Raw genomic sequence first — 18,163 nt, 5'->3', positions numbered from 1 at the left:
CTCCCCCATGAGATAAACAATAGGCTCTATGAACAGCAGCCATATTGGAAAGAAATTGGGCCTCTTCCTTACTTCCTTCCTTCACAGGTCTTATCACGTTTACAAATGAAGGCTCTGTGCCATTTAGTGTACTGTAGCACAGTAGTTCTCAAACGTTTTAATTTCAACGACCCCCATAACTCTGAGAGTGTAAAAATACGGGTCCATTTGGTTCCATTTGTTACACACCCACAAAGGGACATTTGGAACCCCCTCAAGGAACCATGAGGGTCCCTGGACCACACTTTGAGACCCACTGGTGTATCAGAGTGTTTCCAGTGAGCCAACATGACACGATATCAGCACCCTGACTCTGTTTGACCAGAATGGAACAGAGCCTTCATTAGTATCATTGGTAACACCTGTGAAGGAAGTAAGGAAGAGGCCCAATTTCTTCCCAATATGGCTGCTGCATAGAGCCTATATTGCGTCAAATGGGGGTCCGGAGTCCTAAGTGCATATGGAACTTAGGGGAAATGAAAGAAGGTGAGAACTACTGGAATAGAGAAGTACTAACTGACGTGCACCAGGACGAATGAGAAGAATATCGCTAATCTAATAAGAACATCTCTAAGAACTGCTACGCCCAGTTGATCTCTATCAGGAATGGATGTAGAAACAAAGAAACAGACAGTTATGGCGCTTCGACGAGAAGAAACCCCGGGGTGGGAGAGGAAAATTAACGCAAACCTTGTGTTTTTTAATGTTTTATTTCTAAATCTTTGCTTTCTTTTTTCTACTTTTTTTTGTCTCCGTTGTCTCCGCCAGGAGACTATGTTTTCGTTCTCGTCCTTCCGTGTGTCCACCAAGCTAACATTGGTCAGGCTTCACGTGACACGTGACAATATGTTGAAAGGGTGTGCTTTGATTGGCTAGCGAGACGCATGATGAAATAGAGACCTATAAATAGGTGTGTCACTTCAAAAGATCATTTATATCTTTTGAAGTGAGGAAAGACAGGATTAATCAGGAACAGTACTGGCGGAGACCTGTGCTCCGAGGAGCACATTTTCTAGTTTCCTTCTTTTTTTTTGCTGCTGCTGCTGTCAGGTTTGAGGCTACACCCCCCCCCCCCCCCATTTGACGATATTCTGTGCCAGTGTTACAAAGGCTGTATTTAAAATCTAGACATGTTCCAAAGACGATCAAGGATTTTCTAGAATTTTTCAACACATTTGCATCGTTTGGAGATCGGCTATTTCCCCTAAAGTCGTGGGCATCCAAAGATACAAATACTCAAATAATGGACTACAGTACAGTATACTCTTCAGTACTGTCCATCACTGAATACCCCTATATCTACTGATTGTAGATACATGAGTCATTTCCCCATGCAGTTTAACCCATTGACCTGAAGACCTGAGGTCCGGTTCTACAAATGTCTTCTAAATCCTAACAGTTTTCTCAGTGATTCTCAAACCTTTCCATATCAAGGACCCCACAATTATATATATATTTGACCGCGGACTCTCATCTCAAAATATGCTGTTCCAGGGACCCCCAGAAGCAAAGATTTGAGTTAAAAATGTTCGCTTTTAAAATATATACAGTATATTATGCACAAATCTTCATGATTTAAAAAAAAATAGCAGATCTACAAGCTCGTATACAGCTTGTATATCTGCTATTTTTGAATAGCCAAAGTATAAAATAATGGATAAAGTCGTTCTAATCTAAAGTGACACAGATGCTTTCCCGGTTTTAATGGGTGAAGCACAACACACATGGAGTGGTGTAAAGTAACTAAGTACATTTACTCAAGTACTGTACTTAAGTACAATTTTGAGGATTTTTTACTGGAGTATTTCCCATTTTCAGTACTTTTACTTCTACTCCACTACATCTCAGAGGCAAATATTGTACTTTTACTCCACTACAATGATTTGAAAACTTTAGTTACTAGTTACTTTTCAGATATAAACTATGATATAATGAAACATACATTAACCACTTTAGCCCTATTTTATACCTATAGGCTATTTGAAAATAGCCGATCTATAAGCTCACAACGCGTTGTGAGCTTTTAGATCTGCTATTTTCAAACATTTTAGTACTTTTACTTTTGGTACTTTAAGTACATTTTTTATGCCAATACTTTTGTACTTTTACTCAAGTCATTTTTTTTATTCTGGACTTTTACTTGTAACAGAGTATTTCTATATTGCAGTATTGATACTTTTACTTAAGTAGAAAATACTTTTTCCACCACTGCGCACATGTGTGAAGCTGATCAGGAAACAGTTTGGCAAAAATGACAGATGCTTTCCCGCTCTTAACTGGCTGCAAGCCAAATGGTTTACCATGGCCAGATTGTGATGGATTGACATAACCAGAACATCCTCTCTATCACAAAGGTGTGCAAGATGATCTTATCAGTCCCTTTTTATTTATGTCATTATTTTAAAAACTTTTTAAAAACACTCTCTCTCACACACACACACACACACACACACACACACACACACACACACACACACACACACACACACACACACACACACACACACACACACACACACACACACAGATGTTGAAATAAGACAGGACTGTCACCTGTCAGCTTGAAACTAAACACGTGTTGTATAGCTAGCTGATGGACAGAAACCTTGTATCTCCTTATTTCAACTTGTGTATGTTGTATTCATAAATCAGATCAGTACTTTATCCTGAATCGCTGCCCTCTACAGACACCCTCCTCTCTAGCATCAGGGGTCTTGAGCTCTACAGTGTTGTTAGCTCCTTTGTCATGCCGCAGTGTATAGGTGGTGCGCCTTTTGCCTTTCCTTTGGCTTTGCCCTGGGTTGGCACCCATTAGTGTCAGTTTGTTCGCCACTAGCTCCGGGTGCCAGACACAGTTCCCAGCCAGCCTGTTCCATTGAAGCTGTCCAGCCCCCGAGAGCTGTCCTCGATTGCTTCGAGCGCCATCCCGTCAGCAGTGGCAATGGTTTTGTCCTCCGTGTTGACTGTGAGTACTTTTGAGCTTGAGGCCGATCTTCCTGTGCTGATCTGTCCTTTCTCTGCTGTATCCGAGACTATAGGGCAATGTCATCTGCGTGGTTGATTGTGAGTCTCAGGGCATGGTCCATCGCTATAATGGACAGGAAGGGGGTCAGGGTGTCACCCTATACGCCCTTTTGACACCAAGTCTTTGGTGTCAAAAGCTTTTTGGACACACACACACACACACACACACACACACACACACACACACACACACACACACACACACACACACACACACACACACACACACACACACACACACACACACACACACACACACACACACACACCGATGTGACACGTTGTGAGCTGTTCCAAGCTTGTTTCCACCCAACAGCAACAATGTACTGTATGAGGAAGAGACCTGGTGTCTTGATGCACTGCATCCCTTATTGTGCAGGACTGGGGGGAAACCCCATTGATTAAGCAACAACACACATGTATGAAGATGATCAGGAAACAGTTTGTCAGGCTCTCTTAACACAGTGAATTGTTGAAATGTGAGATGAGTTTACATAGCAGGGAGTGGAGGGCCCTCACTTCTCATTGCATCGCATTACGTGTTTGAAATCAATTCAATTTCTCTCCTGTGCACACAGGCATGCTCTATTAGCTCAGCTGTAAACATTTCAGCAATTGCACAGGGTCCCGGGTTTGAATCCGGGGTAGGAAATGAAGTACACTCTGTATATCATATTGACACTACAGGCCTAATGACTATTATATTGACTCCTTCGAAAGTGTACGGGCCCTGGGTAGGCAACCCAGCCTGGTGTTGGTCTCAGAGTTTAACTAGAAAAGCGCAGGTCTCCGCCAGGTTTCCACCTGACAGCAATGATATACTGAAGATACCTGACTGTAATGTCTACATGCACAGCATCCCTTTGTGCAGGACTGGGGGGTAAACCCCATTACCACCCTCATACCCCCCCCCCCCCCCCCCAACTCCCCAGCCTCCACAACCCCCCGCTCCAATAACCCCCACCCCTATACCCCCCCAACTGCCACCCCACACACCCCGTTGCCCGAAACCCCACCCCCATGCCCCCCCATGCCCCCACATATTCATAACCCCCCATCCCCCATAACCCATCTTCCAAGCAGTTACTACATTAAAGCCCACATACCCCCCCCCATCTTACAGATCAAGCAGTTAGGGCCCCACCCCATACCTCCATCATATCCCTGAAAGGAGGTTAAAAATCACACCCAGTGTGAAGTGGGCGGTGTGTGGTCATCACAACATGACTCACTTTAAAAAAAGGATAAACGACTTTTTTTAAAGTCCATACTGCTATTCATAGGGCTGCACATGTGTCATGTGTTTCGCTAGCCAATCACAGTCCTGAATTTAGTCAGCCAATCACATTACAGTTAGTGGTGATGACACTAGCTGTAATGTGATTGGCTGATATGAAAAAAGTATCGATTTGCATTAACAATGGAAGGTACACAAATGTTTTGGTCGGTGTCCAAAACTCACTTATAGGGGGCACCTATATCACACCCTATGTGAAGAGGGTGGTGCCTTTGATGAGCCCCGTATTGCCCCGTATTGACCCCCGTATTGATGTTGTCATCAATGTTTGTTTAGGACATTACATACATACATACGGACACACAGACAAAGCCAGATATAGGGGTGGTTGGCACCACCCAAAAATCACACCCTGTGTGAAGAGAGTGGTGCCTTTGATGAGCCCCGTATTGGTATTGATGTTGTCATCAATGTTTGTTTATTGCACAGACATACATACATACATACGGACACACGGACAAAGTCAGATATAGGAGTGGTTGGCACCACTCAATGTGTGAAGGAAGCGGCGCCTTTGATGAGCCCCGTGCTCAAACATACATACGCATCCATGGGGAGTTTGTGTTGTCATCAATATTTGTTTATAGCCCAGCCAATAAGAATACAGCGGACGGACATACACCCGGACATACACACGGACATACACCCGGACATACACACGGACATACACACGGACATACATGCACCCGGACATACACACGAACATACATACACACGGACAAAGTCAGATATAGAGCGGCTGGCGCCGCTAAAAATAAGTTATGATTCTTGAAAGCATGACAGGTAGCTTATTGAATATCCCAACCCATGAGTTATATGTGTCTAAAGTTTGGAGACAATTGCAGTACTGGTGAGGAGGCGAATGGATAAACATGATAACATATAGCCTATAGGGCAGTGAAAGGAACAGCTCCTTCTTACCTCTGGGATATGGTCGATACCTACACCCCTGCCCGACCACTTCGGTCTGCCACCTCGGGGCGACTGATTGCCTCATCACTCAAGGGTCCTTCTGGCCGATCCACACGGTCACGACTTTTTTTTGTTCTGGCCCCACAGTGGTGGAATGAACTCCCCACTGATGTCAGGACAGCAGAGTCACTGCCCATATTTCGCCGCAGGCTGAAAACCCACCTCTTCAGGAAACACTACCCTTCCTCTTTGTCTGGCCTACTTGTTGTTAACTAGTTGTACGAACGCTTGTTTTCTAGTGTTGTATTGTTTATTGGATCTTGTTTAGTCGATACACTTATTTGTTTTAGCTCCTGCTCATTTGATTTATCTATTTTGTCTCATATGTTTAAGGAAATAGGTAGCTGATATATTGCACTTTTACCTTAGCGCTAGGTATACTCTTGGTTGCTTGTTTTTTGCAGAAAATGCACTTAAGACTTCTGGTGATTAGTAGTTTTCATTCCCTACCTATGTTGAATGCACTCATTGTAAGTCGCTTTGGATAAAAGTGTCTGCTAAACGACTGTAATGTAATGTAATGACGCGTTACGAATTATAAGTATAAGATGTGAGATGAGTCCACATAGCATCATTTTAACACACACACACACACACACACACACACACACACACACACACACACACACACACACACACACACACACACACACACACACACACACACACACACACACACACACACACACACACTGCAATGATGTTGAAATACTGTAAGACGGTCTGTCACCTGTCTTGTCAGTTGGAAACAAAACATGTACTGTATGAGGATTAGTGCTACATACCGTGTGCAGGACTGGGTGTTACCCCACTGATTAAGCACAACACACACATTGTGTGAAGTTGATCGGGAAACAGTTTGGCAAACTTAATGAGGAAGAAACCTGACACTAATATCTAGTTCCTTCATGCAGGAATGGGGGAAAACCCCATTGATTAAGCACAACACATGTACGAAGATAATCAGGAAACGGATTGGGGAGGATTTTCATATCACAGTGAAAATGAAATGTGAGATGAGTCGTCCAGCCAGCCTTTATAAACCCCACATCGTTTGGACTTCAGAATATTCTGCAGCCATGTTCCTGAACGTCCTTGTGATGGTGTTGGCTCTCTGCACACAGTCACTGTCAGCCAGGAGTACCTACCGAACCCTCTGGGTTCGTAATGGTGGACCTTGGGGACACTGGCACCGAACGCAGATGTGCCCAACTGGCTCATTTGCTGGAGGATTCAGTATGCGGGTGAGACAATTTACTCTGTACATTACATTTTAGTGTACCATTTTTACTGAATTCCTGAATGGCATTCACCATTTCATATAGATGGTTTATTTGCTATTGAATGCTAACATTCTGTTTCTTCATTGATTATATTATGTTCAGATTTGATCTGCAACTTGAATTCAGGCACAACCTTGATTAGAGTAAATGTATTTCAGCATGCACATGCTGCAAAGTGGATGTCAGATTAATACTTATTATCTATTGGCCAAATGTAATTAAGGTTTTAGTACAGAAGTTTTGCATTGTTTTGAGTCTGAATGCAGCTCTGCTAGCGGTAGTGCTCTAAGGTATGTAAGGCATGTTTTTGGGCTCTAAGGCTGTAGGGAGTCTGAGGTTTGTTGGTTAGTCAGTCCATCTGTCCATCCATTGTTCTGTCGGTCCAACACTTTGGTGCCAAACAAAAATATCCTGAAATCTACTGGCTAAGTTGTCATGGATTCTTCCACGGGTTCATGATGATGATGGATGAACCCTAGTGATTTTGGTCATCCCATGGCCTTTCATCTACCACCACCATTAGTCCAAACTTTAGTGTCAACTTGGATCCTTGTCTTTTTTTTATTCTATTCTCTCCGCTTGTGTTGTTTATCGCATTGTTGGTCTGCATACTGTACAGGTGGAGGGCCGTCAGGGCTGGGGAGATGACACTGCAGTGAATGGCATTCGCCTGTATTGTGTCAGGAACGGGCGTCATTATGGTTCTGTGCAATCACATTCTGGATAGTAAGTATAAGACACCTTACACTTTACAAGAGCCATGGCTAAACGTTAAGATCAGACTAAATGTAATTAATTTATACATTTAAATGAAGTTTATATTTCACAATTTATAATGTGACCGTTTTTGATTTACACCAAGTCATTGTGAATTTTAGCATTTTATTTTTTTACATTATTATTTTGTCAATATCGGTGAAATATCGGTTAATATCTTTGAAATATCCGTCAATATCGGTGAAATATCTGTCAATATTGGTTAGAATAATAGGAAATATTTTGACATTGGTTTGATACCGATATTGCATTTGAATGAAATGGTGGCCGATATGGATATGCTACCAATAATATCGAGCATCACTAAATAAAAGTGTTCCTGTGATTGTCTCTCCTAGCTGGGGTCACTGGACATCCGTGAAGTGGTGCAGATCAGGGGGGTTACTTAAACGTTTCGTGCTGAAGGTGGAGCCTAAGCAGGGTCGAGGCGATGACACTGCTGTCAACAACATCCACTTCTCGTGCAGCAACGGTCAAGGCCTGACTGGCCGTGGCATGCCGTGGGGAAGCTGGGGGCCCTGGAGCAGTCGGTGCGATCGTGGAGGAATCTGTGGGATCCGGACACGGGTGGAGAGTCGTCAATGGTTTGGAGACGACACCGCGCTAAATGATGTGCGCTTTGTTTGCTGCTCCAGCTGATTCTAATACCCTCCTTCATCATATAATACAAGTTCATATCTTTTAGGGATTAAGTGGGACACATAGTACTTCTTTCGAGCTTAAAAGGAGAGGTTCAACATTTTAGAGCGCAAAAATGATGTTCATGATGGAGGGTACATATATCCAACATATTTGGTGTCTTTTCCTACTTTACCGTGTAGAGCTAGTCTGTTCTGTCCAGCTGTTCCAGGCAATGCTCTTTCATTATAAAATTACACCCTTGTGGTAAACAATGAATGACCTCAAAGCGTGGTTTGGGGTGTGACAGATGTGACATTCCAAAGTTTCGAAAAGCCCGCCGTTGGCACTTCAGTGGAACATCAGTGGATTGTCCAATCATTGTCACTGAGAAAGGGGGGGGGGCGTTTGCCATGTGTGAATTATAAGCAATATTACACGCGAGGGTGTGCGTTATCGTGTTTATTGGCACGACAGTGATGCGGTCAGGGAAGAGGCAGAGCTGAGTTACCATCAAAATAAAACATATCAAAATGTATTCATATTGCAGGACATTTCTCTCTCAAAATTTCTGCGAGTGTTATCTCTGTGATCCTGGAAATACATGAGGTCCATCTGACAGAGACAGAGTCCTTGTTTACTGAGCCACGCTAGACAACTTTTCTCAGACTGACCACATAGAGAAACAAAACGTAACAATCTCATTGTATTTAAGATATTCGATAGATATTAAAAAAATAATGAAAGCCAGATTTTGCTACTAGGGTCGCAAACTTCCCACGATAACCGCTAGCCTAGCCACTTAGCCGGCTCTGCTCTGCCGAGACTCTGTCTGATCAGCCCAGCTGATCTTTATATTTTGATTAGGTGTGACGCTGTCATGCTCGTTTGAAGCACGGCTAGATAGCTATTTCGACCAAACAGATTGCTTCGTCGGAACTACCTGTTGTATAATTAGCCTATTTTCACACCTGGCAAATCAGGCATGACAATGGGGGGGGGGGGGACAGGAAAATTGAAGAGGTCAGATGTCATGTCTGTAGCAAACCGTGCTGAGCTGAGAGGTCATGAGGTATGAATCAATTGGAAAACTGCAAATGAATACAGCAATAAAACATTTTCACTTCTGCAATGCAACAAATCATGTGTGTGTATGTGTGTTTTGTCAACCCATTAAGACCTGAGGCCGATTCTACAAATGCCTTCTAAATCAGTACTTCTCAAAATTTTACATAATTCAAAATTATTCAAAATATTTAATTATGCCAACAAGGTTTAGGCATAGGGGTATAAGGGCTGCGCACAACATAGGGCTCATAGACATCAAAGGGGGCTTGAGCCCCTGCCCCTTTTACCTGACTGTAAAAAAAGTGCCCTCTCCAGACAACAAATGCAACTTTTACTACTAAAGAAATGCAAATGCACTCTTTTTATAATGCTTGAAGGCAGCATTCAAGAGAATCGCCTTTTCCATACTCTCCTGAACATGAATGCAGCATTTTGTGCAACCCAGCATTAAGACCTGAGGCCGATTCTACAAATGCCTTCTAAATCAGTAGTTCTCAAACTTTTTCATAATTCAGAATTATTCAACGTATTTCAAACACTTTCAAGATTTTTCAAAAATGTTCAAAAAATAGTACAAGCTCTCAGCGTGGCACGAAGTGACGCAATGTGAGCTTGTATATCTGCTATTTCTTTGATAGCCAATGCTATAATCTAAAATGACACTCGATGCTTTCCAGATTTTAATTGGGTTTTTAATATATCCTGTGTGTCCAACTGTGCTCTCTCTAACCGTATGGCTTCTAAGAACTCTTTAACATAGATTCAGGTCACAGCCGGACCTGGTTCTATTTCTGTTCAGCCCAACATACAACATTTACTTTAACCCATTGAGACCGGGAAAACATCTGCCATTTTAGATTTTAACCACTTTAACCATTATCTTATACTTTGGCTATTCAAAAATGGCAGATCTACAAGCTTGTAGCTTGTAGATCTGCTATTTTTGAAAAATCGTGAAAATGTGTGCAAATCTTTGTATATATATTTTCTTTCAAAGCGAACATTTTCTACTCAATTTTTTATTTTTTTACTCGATTTTTCAAAAAAAGTTGCAGATCTACAAGCTCATAGCGCGCATGCGCTTGTAGATTTTTTTTTGCAAATCTTTTGCAAATCTTTGAATATATGTATATTTTTTAACTCAAATCTTTGCTTCTGGGGATTCAACAAATGTGATTGATTGATTTGATTGAATATTTTATCAGGCAAAAATTTAAAACTGCACAGTTACATTTAAAATACTTTGTCTTCATGTCTGTTCAAAAAAGTCTTGTTTCCATTGAGGTCCTTGGTCTTCAATTCATAGTCTTCATGTCTTCCAAATCCTTCCAAAACAGCTTTTTGAAAAAATGTATGTTGCATACATATCAAGAAATTATATTTGGCCGTGGACCCCCATCTCAAAATAATTTGTTCCAGGGACCCCCCCAGAAGTTGTAACAGAGTTAAAAACGTTAGCTTTAAAGAATATATATATATTCAAAGATTTGCCACATTTTCACGATTTTTCAAAAATATTGAATTTTTTTTTGAATAGCCAAAGAAATCTTAAAATGACACGACAGATGCGTTCCCGGTCTTAAAGGGTTAACAGTTGACTGGCCCACAATGACTGTTGCAGCATACTGTATGAATAGAACATGGCCTCAGGCCACTGGGACTAAATGTAATCGGCTGTATAAGTATAAGTGCAGTAAGTAGGTCGCATCGGGGCAGGGACGAGGGTCTCTGTCCCCTTTTCAATGGCCCAAGGACCAGGGGTCTTCAATGACCAAGGACCCTCTTAGCCACATGGTGGAAACAAGCACTCTCATTTTGTACTTTAAGTAAAAGTATCAATACTACAGTGAAGAAATATTCTGTTACAAGTAAAAGTCTGGTATAAATCAAAATTGACTTAAGTAAAAGTACAAAGGTATTGGCATCAAAATATAGTTAAAGTACCAAAAGCAAAAGTACTCATTGTGCAGAATGTCCCATTTCACGAGTTCAAAATGTATAAAAATCGTTTGAAAATATATAGCAGATCTACAAGCTCACATGTAGACCGTCTGTTTTCAATTAGGGCTGAATTGGTTAATACTGTATATCTTTTGTGATAATAATCTAAATCTGTTTAGTAACTGAAGCTGTCAAATAATTGTAGCGGAGTAAAAGTACAATATTTGCCTCTGAGATGTAGTGGAGTAGAAGTATTGAAAATTGGAAATACCCCAGTAAAGTAAACATTCCTACTTAAGTACAGTACTTGAGTAAATGTACTTAGTTACTTTACACAACTGCTCTTAGCTGAGAGAGAGAGATAAAGCAGGGGTATACTAAATATTGTATAACATTTAGGGCTGTTTAATCGCACGATTTTCATCGTTAATTGCACGATCAATTGCAAATAAGTCATCTGTTTTTCATCTGTTCATTATGTACCTTAGGGATATTTTTTAGTTTTTGTCGCATTCCTAAGCCAATAATTTGATGACCGGCAGCGGTTCCGGTAGGAGACACAAAGAGTTTCCTTTTGTGTCTCTCCTACCGGAACCGCTGCCTGTCGGTCCGGTCCGCTGGTCATCAAATTATTGTCTTAGGAATGAGACAAAAACAAAAAAATATCCATGAATTCAAGTGTCCATGGGGTGACTAATCCATAGAAAGAAAACATTTTGGGGGTGAACTATCTCTTTAAGCTCTGAGAGTGTACAAATGGAAGCAAATTGACCCTACCTACCTACCTATCAATAATTTAACTGAGGACCCGTTGGAACCCCGTCAAGGACCCCTGGGGGTCTCCGGCCCCATGTTGAGACCCAGTGCTTTACCACAGCTGTTCATGTCATAGCAGTATCATCGTGCCATCTGAAATATGTATGTCTGTTTATAATGTATCACCAATCAGGGCACAAACTATGCAGTGTGCAATTATTTTCAGCATCACATGTTATCGATCTGATAATGTATCTTTGTTGGCACTGCATTTATACTATATGTTAAAGGTGCTGTAAGTTTAAGTCATATTGTTGTGATAAAAATAAACGTTAAATGATTTCTATATTCAGACAGCAATCATCGCTATAGTCACTTTATAGCAATGATTGCTCTCAGAATATAGAACAAATACTCTTAAGTGTTTGTTCAATAACAGGACTCTCCCTGTCTCTCCAGCTCTTTATTAAACATACTGTAAAATACATGTTCAGGTCAGGATACCAATTTTATCCAATCAGGAGGGAAAACTCAACAACAAAGAGCAGACACAATTGGAGCTGGGACACTATAACAATTGAATTGGAACTGGGACCCTATACAAATGTAAGGTGGTAAATGGGTCCTCTCTCCTGATGGGAATACATTTGTAGCACACCTGAAAATGTATTTTCTTTTTTACTAAAGAGCTGGATGGACAGGGAGACCCCTGTTATTGGACAAACAATCGAATAGAAATGGTTAGAATATAGAGCTTTAAGAATACGTTGTTTGCTTTGGCAAGACAAAACAGGTGTTTTATATGAACACTTTTATAGTCTGTTAAATATCATATTTAGCGGTATGAAATTCTGTAGGACACGGTACATATTTAAAATGTGTACCACGTCCTAAAGAATTTCATACAAAACACAGCAATTGGTGAACCTTTTTAAGTGGAACACAATATTTGGAATTATTTGACCTTACATGAACTGGTAAAGGGCTGATTTATAAGTTGTTTTTTTCTTCTAATTGCTCCACTTATTTTGTAAGTACAACCTTGTCATTATGATTATTCTGTGTTTAGACCTATTTTTACTGCTTGTCTGTGTGTGTGCGTGCGCTGTCATTCATGCGCGCGGACGTGTGCGTGTGTGGGGGATGTCAGCTTGTTGGGAAGCACTGAATTAGACATGATGATGCTGTGAGTGAATGAATGACATGCATGACGTCAGCAGAGCTTTCCAGAACAGCAGACTGTTCTGTGGCAGAGTAGCATCGTTCCTGTCTAACAGTCCAGACCAGCATCGTTCCTGTCTTAACAGTCCAGAACAGCATCGTTCCTGTCTAACAGTCCAGAACAGCATCGTTCCTGTCTAACAGTCCAGAGCAGCATCGTTCCTGTCTAACAGTCCAGAGCAGCATCGTTCCTGTCTAACAGTCCAGAGCAGCATCATTCCTGTTTAACAGTCCAGAACAGCATCGTTCCTGTCTAACAGTCCAGAGCAGCATCGTTCCTGTTTAACAGTCCAGAACAGCATCGTTCCTGTCTAACAGTCCAGAGTAGCATCATTCCTGTTTAACAGTCCAGAGCAGCATCATTCCTGTCTAACAGTCCAGAGCAGCATCGTTCCTGTCTAACAGTCCAGAGCAGCATCGTTCCTGTCTAACAGTCCAGAGCAGCATCGTTCCTGTCTAACAGTCCAGAGCAGCATCGTTCCTGTCTAACAGTCCAGAGCAGCATCGTTCCTGTCTTCAGCCATGGCAAATCCCACAGTTTTCTTTGACATTACTATTGACGACGCAAACGTTGGTAGGATTGTGATGGAGGTAAGAATTTTTTTTCATTGTCAGTTTATTTTATAGTTGTTTTACTGTAACACACACACACATATATATATATATATATATATATATATATATATATATATATATATATATATATATATATATATATATATATATATATATATATATATATATATATATATGGGTTTCATACATTTTTTTACTTTTTAGATTTTCTGATTTTTTTTATCAGCTTGCTGAGCTGATCAGTACAGAGCAACTAAAGTGCAGCTAGTCTTCACTTTCTCATCACTTTTTCCTCATCGGCTGGCTTCGGTAAAATACAGCAAATACAGTACAAAGTGACTGTGTCTGATGATGGGAATCATTTCTCTGACGGGCTGACGCCCTGGTCCATAATATAACAGACAGTTTTCGTCAATCCCACCCCTCATAACAATTTCAACATGAGAAGATGTTCACATGAGATGGCATTCAATGTTTTGGCTCCCCTGGCACCATATCTCTGGCAGAACAGCCTCGACTCCTCAGGATCGGCTGTTCAGCGCAGATCGTATTGACCCAATAGTTCCACACTGTCAAAAGCAAAAAAAACGAAATAGCATCTGTTTAGGGGTTAAGATAGATTGCAATACTTGTGTCCTTTGCCTGTGTTGCCTTCCATATCCTCACCTACTGTTGTTCTATATTTCAAGCTCCGGGCCGATGTGGTTCCAAAATCTGCAGGTAGGCTATGTTATGTATAATAATAACTATAAGCCCTAAAGATGTTCAATATATTTTTTTCTTTTTTTTCCACACAATTATTCATAAAAGAAAGTCTAAATTCCACTAAGAAATACATAAAAAAAAAACTAAGAAGTAGTGAAAATAGCAGATCTACAAGCTCACAACAATGCGACACGTTGTGAGCTTGTAGATCGGCTATTTTCACTAGTTTGGGTCCCGGGAAGACAAAGTTTGGGAACCAGTGGGTTATAAGGCATATTTTCTGTGAGTATGGTTTAGGTTTAGGCACATAACCACGCCCACCTGGGCGGAACACCAAAGAAAGAGGGAGTCCCCTCTTTCCACAGACCATTCAATCTCTGCATCATGGCTCCTGGAGCAGCCAATTAACCAATTAACTGAATGACACCAATTAACAGCTTGTTTATTTCACAGAAAACTTCCGAGCCTTGTGCACCGGAGAGAAGGGTTTCGGCTACAAGGGGTCGAGCTTTCATCGTGTCATCCCAAAGTTCATGTGTCAGGTATGGTGCAGCACATATCCAACAAGGTTTTAAAACGGCTTAAAATAAGCTATAATGTAGCTTATTTTAAGTGGGTAAAAGTGGGTGTAGTCCTACTGTAAGGGGTGCTATAGCGCGACTATACTGTAGCATTGATTTTGATTGATTGATTGAATATTCTATTAGACAGAAATGTAAAAACAGCATGAGTACAGTCAGACACTTTGTAAGGATAACACCAAAACAAGTTCTTGCGGTCTTGTTTCCATTGGGGTCCTAGGTATTCAATTCATCAACATAAAATAGAATAGCACCACAAAAATATAAAATAGCACCAAACATGCAATATCATGTAGGCTACAGTGTAAGAGCCATACTGTATGTATGATTTGTGTTAGTTTTGATGATGTCACCGCAGGGCGCGGTCAAGGCCAACGTTGCCTAGGTACTTAACAGGGTCTGTAATCAAGGGCAGGTGTTGCTTGTGGCAGAGGCACACAGTTTTTTTTTACTGTGTTTGAGAGGGCTGTAGGTCTATATTCCCGTGCGTTTAAGTGGTTTGTAATAATAATCAAAATCTACAGTAACAGTAGTAAAAATGTTCAAATAATTATTTGAAAGTTTTCAAATAATTGAAGTGGAGTAAAAGTATAATATTTGCCTCTGAGATGTAGTGGGGTAGAAGTAAAAGTAATGAAAATTGGAAATACTATAAAGTAAAACATACCTCAAAATTTTACTTAAGAACAGTACTTGATTAGATGTACTTCGTTACTTTATAACTGTGTCTCTTCAGGGTGGGGACTTCACCAACCATGATGGGAGTGGAGGGAAGTCCATCTATGGAGAGAGGTTTGCCGACGAGAACTTTCTTCTGAAGCACAAAGGCATCGGTACGCTTTCTATGGCCAACGCTGGACCCAACACCAACTCCTCACAGTTCTTCATCTGCACCGGCAAGACCGACTGGTGAGGATGCTGGACCGGCAACACACACTAAACCATACTGTTCATACAAGGCAACCAAAGGCACGGCACCCCCATACCTTCAAAGCCAACCCTACAGCCTCTCCTGCTCTCTCAGATCAGCTAACACAGGGAAGCAGTCTGAACCTTCCATAAAACACCCGGGACATTAACGCTCCACACGTCCCAGACTGTGAAAAAAAAAACCCTCCCCACTGCAGTCAGAAGCAGAACTGTTATAGACTCACTACCAATTTATCATCATAATCTGAAGACTCACCTCTTCAGACACTATTACCTCACCCTCTAGCACAGGGGTCTTCAACAGGGTGTCCGGGACCCCTTGGGGTCCTCAGAGTTCCAAATCTTAAGTGTGATATATATATATATAATTTTTTTTACATTAACCACTTGAACCCTATAGCATCCCTTTTCTGAGGAGAACTTAACAAAAATAGTTAACTTAACAACTTTGTTAAAAATAGCCAAAAAATAGTCAAAAATAGCGAGGCGTTGTGAGCGTTGTGATGGGACATTCTGCAGATACTTATACTTAAAGGGATATTTTTTTCTATCGATTAGTCACCCCATGGAGACTCGAATTCATGGATATGTTCACGTTTTTGTCTCATTCCTAAGCCAATAATTTGATGACCAACGGACCAGTAGGTAGCGTATCCGGTAGGAGATACTCTTTCCGTCTTCTACTGGAACCGCTGCCGTCATCAAATTATTGGCTTAGGAATGCGACAAAAACAAAAAAAATCTCCAGGATTCAAGTGTCATTTTGGAGGTGAACTATCCCTTTAAGTAAAACATTTGAGTACTTTTTTCCACCACTGCTTCTATGTGTTTGTCAGTGTTGTAATGAAGTGACTCATCTCTCCCTCTACAGGCTGAATGGGAAGCATGTGGTGTTTGGCGGTGTGGTGGAGGGCATGGAGGTGGTGAAGGCCATGGACAAACAAGGGACGAAGAGCGGCACTTGCAAAGCCAGGATCGTCATTGCTGACTGTGGGCAACTTAAATAGTGGATCATGTCTTCTTATTCTTATTGTCTTTAGCAGAGATGGCTTATTTAACCCATTAAGAAGCATGTGTGTCACTTTATATTTCTTTGGCTTTTCAAAAAATAGCAGATCTACAAGCTCATAGCGTGCTCCCACCAACACATGGTCGGCTGCTGTTAAACGCAGGTTTTGCGCGGCCACAGTTTTTTTGCAGCCAGCGGATTCTAAAAAACGGGAGTGACCCACTTGTCACTCACTTTCAGGACCCTCCCCGTAGCCCGCACCGCCTTCTGCCTTGAGCACCATGGTGCTTCCTGAGCCTTGGGACGGTCCGCCTTCCACTCACCCGATTGGACAGAGGGGGAAAATCAGCTCCTGCCTCCAGCAGTTAATGGACAAGTCGTGTAGAGCAGATAAACGCACGGTCTGCACGACATGCGGAAAGATCTGCTCTTGCTCTCACGATTTTTCTAAAATACAAGCTCGATACAAGCTCGGTGCCGTGCTATGAGCTTGTAGATCTGCTATTTTTTGAATAGCCAAAGCAATCTAAAAATGACACAGATGCGTTCCCGGTCTTAATGGATTAAAAGCACCCGTCCGTCTGTCTGTCCATTCCTTTCCTGACTCCTGGCTCATCTACCTACAATCTAAAATGACATAGACACTTTCCCGGTTTTAATGGGTTAAAACGAGCTTAAAGACTAAATAACTACATTGGATATATTGGAACACTTTCCTTAAAAGTAACAGTTTCAGACATACAAGATTTTCACCCAACAATATTGTCTCTTGTGTCTTGTACATCTTGTAAATTGTCCCATTAGAATACCTGATCTGAATAAAAATAAAAGCCCAACATGCCGTGGATAATCATGAAAAGAAATCAAGTTATTTATAATAACCTCATAATACAACAGTGGTTTTCAAAACTTTTCATGTCAAGGACGCCCCAAATTAATAGGTACAGTATTTGGCCATCTGAAAATGTATCTCTCATAGCCTACAAGAATTATGATGTTAAAATTTAAAAATACGCTGCGACGTGTTGTGAGCTTGTATTTTCAAACAGTCCATTTTATATAGGGTTAACTGGTTTTGCCGCTATATTTACTCATTTAGCTGGGGACCCCTAGGACATGGCAACACTGGTAAACAGGAAACCCCTTGATACCTTTTACATTTTCGAGATTTAAAAAGAATAGCTGATCTACAAGCTCAAAGCGTGACACGAAGTGACGCGCTATGAGCTTATATATCTGCTATTTTTGAATACCAAAGTACACTTTGAGAACTAATGTCCTATATACTGTATATATCTGGTATATGGAGTTTGTAAGTGTCAGTATATCCCATCCCATACATACCCAGTAAAACAGGCAGTTCTGA

At 41.2% G+C, this 18,163-nt stretch overlaps 2 protein-coding genes across 3 annotated transcripts; both read left to right on the top strand.

Moving 5' to 3' along the window:
* Positions 1-6,365: 6,365 nt before the first annotated feature.
* Positions 6,366-8,737, top strand: LOC311037614 (vitelline membrane outer layer protein 1 homolog). 2 transcript variants are annotated; one of them, XR_014599985.1, is made up of 4 exons: positions 6,366-6,576; positions 7,235-7,341; positions 7,731-8,084; positions 8,124-8,737. XR_014599985.1 is itself a non-coding variant. In XM_084046848.1 (3 exons), exons 1-3 carry the CDS (start codon positions 6,412-6,414, stop codon positions 8,029-8,031), a joined length of 573 nt encoding a protein of 190 aa, XP_083902974.1. In that variant the 5' UTR covers positions 6,372-6,411; the 3' UTR covers positions 8,032-8,737. The 2 variants fall into 2 exon arrangements, 1 of the variants encoding a protein (XP_083902974.1); XM_084046848.1 differs by having other exon boundaries at positions 6,372-6,576; positions 7,731-8,737.
* A 4,781-nt stretch (positions 8,738-13,518) lies between these two features.
* On the top strand, positions 13,519-16,795 carry ppiab (peptidylprolyl isomerase Ab (cyclophilin A); the record flags this gene model as incomplete). Its single annotated transcript, XM_084047850.1, has 5 exons — positions 13,519-13,587; positions 14,262-14,292; positions 14,731-14,819; positions 15,595-15,767; positions 16,660-16,795. 5 exons carry the CDS (start codon positions 13,519-13,521, stop codon positions 16,793-16,795), a joined length of 498 nt encoding a protein of 165 aa, XP_083903976.1.
* Between the last annotated feature and the right edge of the window lie 1,368 nt (positions 16,796-18,163).

Source organism: Gymnoscopelus microlampas (genome assembly GCF_963454915.1).
Source record: "Gymnoscopelus microlampas genome assembly, chromosome: 21".
NCBI lineage: Eukaryota > Metazoa > Chordata > Actinopteri > Myctophiformes > Myctophidae > Gymnoscopelus > Gymnoscopelus microlampas.
Note: the sequence above shows the minus strand (reverse complement) of the source record. Positions and strands in the feature narration are given on the sequence as shown.

Coding starts and splice junctions, on each gene's coding strand:
- LOC311037614 (XM_084046848.1), top strand. CDS start 6,412: ATGTTCCTGAACGTCCTTGTGATGGTGTTGGCTCTCTGCACACAGTCA. Junction 6,577..7,234: donor CTGGAGGATTCAGTATGCGG/GTGAGACAATTT, acceptor CATACTGTACAG/GTGGAGGGCCGTCAGGGCTG. Junction 7,342..7,730: donor GTGCAATCACATTCTGGATA/GTAAGTATAAGA, acceptor TGTCTCTCCTAG/CTGGGGTCACTGGACATCCG.